At 61.2% G+C, this 5,650-nt stretch overlaps 2 protein-coding genes across 2 annotated transcripts; both read right to left on the reverse strand.

Annotated features, from left to right (window-relative positions):
• Window positions 1–1,110: 1,110 nt before the first annotated feature.
• Window positions 1,111–3,023, reverse strand: LOC129212939 (probable UDP-sugar transporter protein SLC35A4). The gene has a single exon (XM_054842174.1). It carries the CDS (start codon window positions 3,021–3,023, stop codon window positions 2,076–2,078), a length of 948 nt encoding a protein of 315 aa, XP_054698149.1. The 3' UTR covers window positions 1,111–2,075.
• LOC129212941 (SLC35A4 upstream open reading frame protein-like) lies at window positions 1,111–4,279 on the reverse strand. The gene is made up of 3 exons (XM_054842178.1): window positions 4,232–4,279; window positions 4,008–4,085; window positions 1,111–3,803 (listed from the first exon to the last, which is right to left on the reverse strand). The coding sequence occupies exons 1-3, from the start codon at window positions 4,244–4,246 to the stop codon at window positions 3,606–3,608; spliced, it is 291 nt and encodes a 96-aa protein (XP_054698153.1). The 5' UTR covers window positions 4,247–4,279; the 3' UTR covers window positions 1,111–3,605.
• Window positions 4,280–5,650: the final 1,371 nt, after the last annotated feature.

Consider the following 5,650-nt stretch of genomic DNA (forward strand, 5'->3'; position numbering starts at 1 on the left):
AGGCTCAGCATTGCCTGCTCCTCCAGCGAGAGCTGGGGAAGGGGACAGTGCCAGGCCAGGAGGCGACCAGGGAGGTGGGCGTGGGATGAGAGCCCATCACTGTGGGCTCCAGACTCTCCTCCTGCCCGGGCTCTGCTCCCCCAGGGCAGGGCAGCCCCATGGACCAGAGACACCCCAGAGCTGCCCTGTCCTCGTCCCTGTCCCCTGCAGTGGGACACAGCTCGCTGGCAACAGGAGGTGGCCACACTGGGCCTGAGCCTGGAGGCAGCGCGGAGGGAGCGGGAGGCGGCTGAGTGGTACCTGGAGGCCTTGCTGCACAGCCACCAGCAGGAGAGGCAGGCCTGCAGGCAGCACCTGCTGCAGGTGGGCAGGGAGGGCTGGGGACGTGCCTCCAGGCTACCAGGGCTATGCCAGGCAGCGCCAGGTGTCCCCACAGGTGCTTCGGGACCAGCAGCGCCTGGCAGAGGAGCAGAGGGAGGCGCTGGACCACCGGCACCGGGTGCTGCTGCAGGAGGTGCTCCGGGACGCTGCGGAGCTTGCCGCTCGCAACCAGGAGCTGCGGGAAGCCAGACGGCTGGGCTCAGCTGATGCCGCCACACAGACGCCCTGAGCCAGCACCCCAGGGTGGTGGGCACTGCTGCCCCAGCAGGCAGGCAGGACGGGGTGCCTGCAGACCTCTGCCACCCCAACCCCCCCCTCCCTGGAACGAGCCACCAGCCCCGGAGCCAAGGGACTGGCCAGCCCCAGCTAAACCAGTCACATAGGGAAAGGCCTCCCACCCTGCTGGCTGAGAGCTGCTCCCTGCAGAAACCTGGCCTCCGGGAAGATGCTTGCTGGCAGGAGGGGAGCACTACACCCCTCTACCCTCACAGGGAAACCCTGCTCTCTGCTGGGGAGGTGCCTGTGGGAGCATGGGCTCAGGCACAGCCCTGCAGCAGGAGGAGAGCAGGCATGGTGGGAAGGCTGGCGACCCCCAGGCTGCTGCTATGCGGAATAAAGTGGGTGCCCCCTCACTGATGAGTGTCATCAGGCTCGGACATGCCCCTGGCCCCCAAACCTCGTCCAAGCAAAACAGATGCCTTCCTGCAGGGAGGACAAACACACACGTGCTGTTGAACCACAACTTTAATAACCCTGGCTGGAGCCAGCGGTGACTTCTGCCTGTCAGGAACTCACTAGCCACAGCATTGGTACAAATTCAGGTGCTCTCTCCCTTTTGGGGAGCAGGTGAAACAGTTCCTGCACCCCTTATTTCCCATCTGCTCTGCATGGGGAGTGGGGCCTACAGAGAGCAGCCCTTCAGCCAGGGGCTGGGGCAAGGGGTGTGCCAAAAAACCAGAAAGAGGTGGGAAAAACACCTCTGGCCATGGCATGAGGCTCTCCAGGCAGCAACACTCAGCTCCTTCCCCAGACCTGGAGGGAGAAACCCTCTTCCCACCTCACCAGGGGCTCTGAGGGGTCACAGGCCAGCAGGGGTCACCTCCCACAGTGCCGAGGCTTCCCTGAAGCCAAGGGCTGGGGATCGGCTGGGCATGTCGGATGGACATGGCCCCCTGCCACGGGGAAGCACCATCCACAGTAGTCAAAACAGCGTCGGACCAACGCTGGCCTGGCAGTGATTGTGCAGCAGGGCTGCCCGTGCGCAGAGCCCACAGCACAGCAGAGATAACCACTGCGGGACCATTAACAGGCACAAGAAACAAGTGCGCTCTTTGGTGCGGGGAAGATGGGGGAAGCAGCTTGAGAATGCAATACGCCACGTGAACGAGGTATCCAGGACCCGCCCTCGAGGCTGTGCCCGCCTGATCACACAGGAACCCCGTGGCACGGAGCCCCACTGGGCTGGAGCAGGGCCCAACCTCTCCCTGGAGAGAGGGATGGGGCACTCCCTCCCCAGCACTCCTCCATGCTAGCCTGGTACGCACCCAGCAGGAGCGGCTCCCTGCAAAGTTGGGTGGGGAGGCCGACGGGCAGAGCACCGCTATGCTTCTTACACCAGCCCCAGCAGAAGCGCTGAACACCCCTGAGGAACGACTAAAGACCACCCTGGTGCGTGCAGGACAGGAAGGCAGCAGCTATCTGACCCCATAGTACAAGTGAACAGCAAGGCCAATGCACGAGACAGCAACGAAGAAAAGGAGGGTGAGCTGCAGGTTGAAGAGGGTGACAGACAGGAGGGCATTGACCAGGATAGAGCAGGAGATCACGAAGAGCCTGGTGATGTTACTGCTGTGCTTCATGACCACAGACATGATCAAGCCGTTCAAGGCCTGGCTGACCACAATCACTAGCACCCAGGAGGAGAAGCCCTCCAAGAAACCGCCTTCTGTGCCGCTCCAGAAGTAGCCGATCAAGTTGAACAGGACCCCAAAGAAGTAAAGGAAGAGGTTCTGAAGGCTGAGAGGCAGCGCCTGGGTTTTCAGGATGGCTTCTGTGTAGACAGCAGACAAGCCCGATATCAGGCAGTACACAGAGATCAGCAACAAGCCGAGCAGCGTGATGTGCAGCTGCATCTCAGAGGGGCTGCCAGGGTCTCGCAGGCCGCCACAGCTGTAGCTCACCCCAGCAGCCACCAGCAGGAAGAGAGCCAGCCATCTGCGCATGGCGAGCTGTTGGCGCAGGAAGAGGCTGTAGAGGAGCGCGGTGCTGACGATCTTTAAGTTACTCAAGACCTGGTAGGTGCTGGGATCCATGAAGAGCTGCATGTGAACCACCAGGTTGTTGTTGGCAGCATAGAGCAAGGCAGAGAGGGCGAAGGGGACAACGTGGCGCCATGACACGGCAACTCCCAGCAGCTCCCGGTCCCAGGTCAGCAGGAACAGGAGGGAGAACACCAGTTTTGTCAGCTCAACAAGAACAACGACGGACGTGGAGCTGAAGGGGATCATCCCATCTACCTTGCACAGGGTCAGGAGGGGAGCATGAGAGCCGTATATGGCTACAGACAACACCAGCATCAGTCCCCACAGCCCCCTCCGGAGCACCCAGTTTGCAGAGCCAGCAGCATTACCAAACAGCACCATTTTCAGGTGGTAGCCAGCAAAGGTGAGCTGCTATCAGCGCAGAGAAGCCAGACAGACTCACACCCTAGAACATTCAAGAAGAGACCAAATACCATGAATTTAATGAGCCTGATTAAAACAGGATGTTACCTGCTACATTTCTGATGCAGTGGGAGAGAATCGTTTTGTCTTTTGTTAGGAAGAGAACTACAAGCCTCCCCAGGAAGCCACAGGAAGCATGTTCCTAGGGAAAAGCGTGCACTCAGTGGAAGGGCGTAGGGGTGGTGAGCGTGATGACATGTCACAGGCAGCCTTTCAGTCTGCAGGGGCACAGAGAAAGGTGAGGGGAAAAGGCAGCTGGCAAAACACTGGCCACCGATGCATCCAAGCTACTGTGAGTTAGTGGAGCAATCACCGCTGTCACGATGCTCTAATAAATACCCCATAACCAGACCCGCTGATGCTCACGATGATGTGGTGTAAAGCCCTTTTCCAGTGGAAAAGAACAGTGTACGTGATGTGCCTCTGAAAGCCCCAGGAATCTTCTCTGCCTGCTAACTAAGGAGTACCATTCCTACAGTCACCGCTGCGAAGGGCTCCGTGCTAGTCCCGACCTTTTTTCAGTGAACTGAAATAGTCCCGGACTGTCTTTTCAACGTTGGGGACAGCATAGTTCTGAGCAGCATATATCCCTGTGCAGGTCCCAGCCACGAATCCCAGGACGGCCGAGAAGCGAAGTTTGGCTACCAGGTAGCCTGCCAGGAAGCCTTTGAGAAAGGGCGATGCCAGCAGAGAGCCATTCTGTGGAAAAGAGCAAAGAGTGAGGCCGCCAGGCAGGGTGGGCTTGTGTGGGGAATGCAGAGCAGGGACGCGACGCACCCCAGGGATTTTTTTTTTTTTTTTTTTACGAAGCACCCTGAGGATGGGTGACTGGCCCACACCGAGGCACGCAGGCCGCCGGCACAGGCCAGGGAAGCGGTTTACTTGCCCCACACCAGCACGCACCTCGTTCTCCACCCTGCGCTGCAGGCTCTCCAGCTGGTCCTTCAGGAAAGCGAGGTCCTTCAGCTTGGGCAGCGGGTCCTGGGGGAAGACACGCAGGCTGGTGTCCGGCAGCGCCCGGGGGCAGGGAACCGGCCCCGCGCTCCCCGCGCTCCCCGCGCTCCCCCAGCCCGGTTCCGCCCCGCCTGAGCCCTGCCCGGCCCTGCCCGCCGCACCGCCCCGCTCACCTTATCGTCCGCCATCTTAGCGCAGGCGCCGCACGCCGCGCAGGCACCGCCCGCCGCTGATTGGGCCGCGGGGAGGCACGTGACGCCCTCACGCACACCCCCTCCCCTCCCACGGCCCGCCCGCCAGGCGCCATCTTGAGACGGGGCGGGGGCTGGCGGGGCGCGGCCGTGATGGCGGGGGTTTCTTCTCTCTCCTGAGGGCCGGCCCTGCCCCGGGGCGGGAGCCGCTGCAGCGGAGCTCTGGCTGGTGCTGGCGAGGCCCCGGGAGCGGTGGGAGGTGCTGGGGAAAGAGATCATGAGAGGAGCTGTTTGGCCTGTGTGGGGGAGGGAAGGGCCTCGGCGGGCCTGGAGCGGGGCTGGGGGCTGCGGCTCCTGCGGCGGTGCCTGTGGCCCTGCCGTGCCCGTCCAGGGCATCCTGGGACAGCTGGGGCACGGGGTCTTCAGCACAGGCTGGGTGCCCACGTGTGTGTCCATGTTCTTGGAGGGATCCCTTCGTGTGGCCGTTTATGTTGCGAAGGTCTGAGGATCAGCCCAGCACCCGCCCTGAGCAGCACAGGGGACATTCCCCACCCTGGACCAGCACCTGGCAGAGAGGAGTCTGTGTGGCTTGCCAGGCATCGGCAGAGTCTTTGATGGAGCTCGGTGTTCAGGAGCCCCCTTGTCTCTGTCCCAGAAGGTGCTGCTGGGGCTGACTGTAATGCTGGAGTGGGCCCACATATGGCTGCCAGTCCACTTCCCATGCCTGCCCTCTTTCCCCACCCAGCCAAAGCCCTGCCTTGCGGTCGGACACATCCTGGCACTGAGTGTGTGTTCAGGTCTGTGGAGGGAGCGACAGGAGATGTGTAGGGCCCTGTGAGGGGTGCAAGGAAGAGGTGCTGACAGATGCTGGTGAAGGACAGCATGGTGTGGGAGCAGCATTCTCCTGCCAGCCCGCAGGGACAGTTCTGGCAAGTGGAGAGCACTGCAGGAATGTCACATCTGCTGCACAGTAAGTGACAGAGGGACTGGAGCAGGCAGGGGCCTTTGGGTCACAGCCTTTCATAGAATCCCAGACTGGTTTGGGCTGGAAGGGACCTCAAAGCCCATACAGTTCCACCCCCCTGCCATGGGCAGGGACATCCTCTACTAGCCCAGGTTGCCCAAAGCCCCATCCGACCTGGCCTTGAACACTTCCAAGGATGGGGCATCCACAGCTTCTCTGGGCAACCTGTTCCAGTGCCTCACCGCCCTCACAGGGAAGAATTTCTTCCTAACATCTAATCTAAATCTCCCTTCTTAAGGCCATTCCCCCTTGTCCTGTCACTACGTTGCCTTGTGAACAGTCCCTCTCCAGCTTTTCATGATAGAAACCCCAGTCCTCCTCTGCCTTCATGCCTCTGAGTGTTGTGCTGTGGCTTTTCAGCGTAGCTCAGGAGTTAG

The sequence above is a fragment of the Grus americana genome, chromosome 14, assembly GCF_028858705.1.
Source record: "Grus americana isolate bGruAme1 chromosome 14, bGruAme1.mat, whole genome shotgun sequence".
Classification (NCBI taxonomy): domain Eukaryota; kingdom Metazoa; phylum Chordata; class Aves; order Gruiformes; family Gruidae; genus Grus; species Grus americana.

Excerpts from the sequence above, each read along its gene's own strand:
- LOC129212939 (XM_054842174.1), bottom strand. The coding sequence starts at position 3,023 with ATGGTGCTGTTTGGTAATGCTGCTGGCTCTGCAAACTGGGTGCTCCGG.
- LOC129212941 (XM_054842178.1), bottom strand. Across the intron at positions 3,804-4,007 it reads AGCGCAGGGTGGAGAACGAG|AATGGCTCTCTGCTGGCATC; the intron begins GTGCGTGCTGGT and ends TCTTTTCCACAG.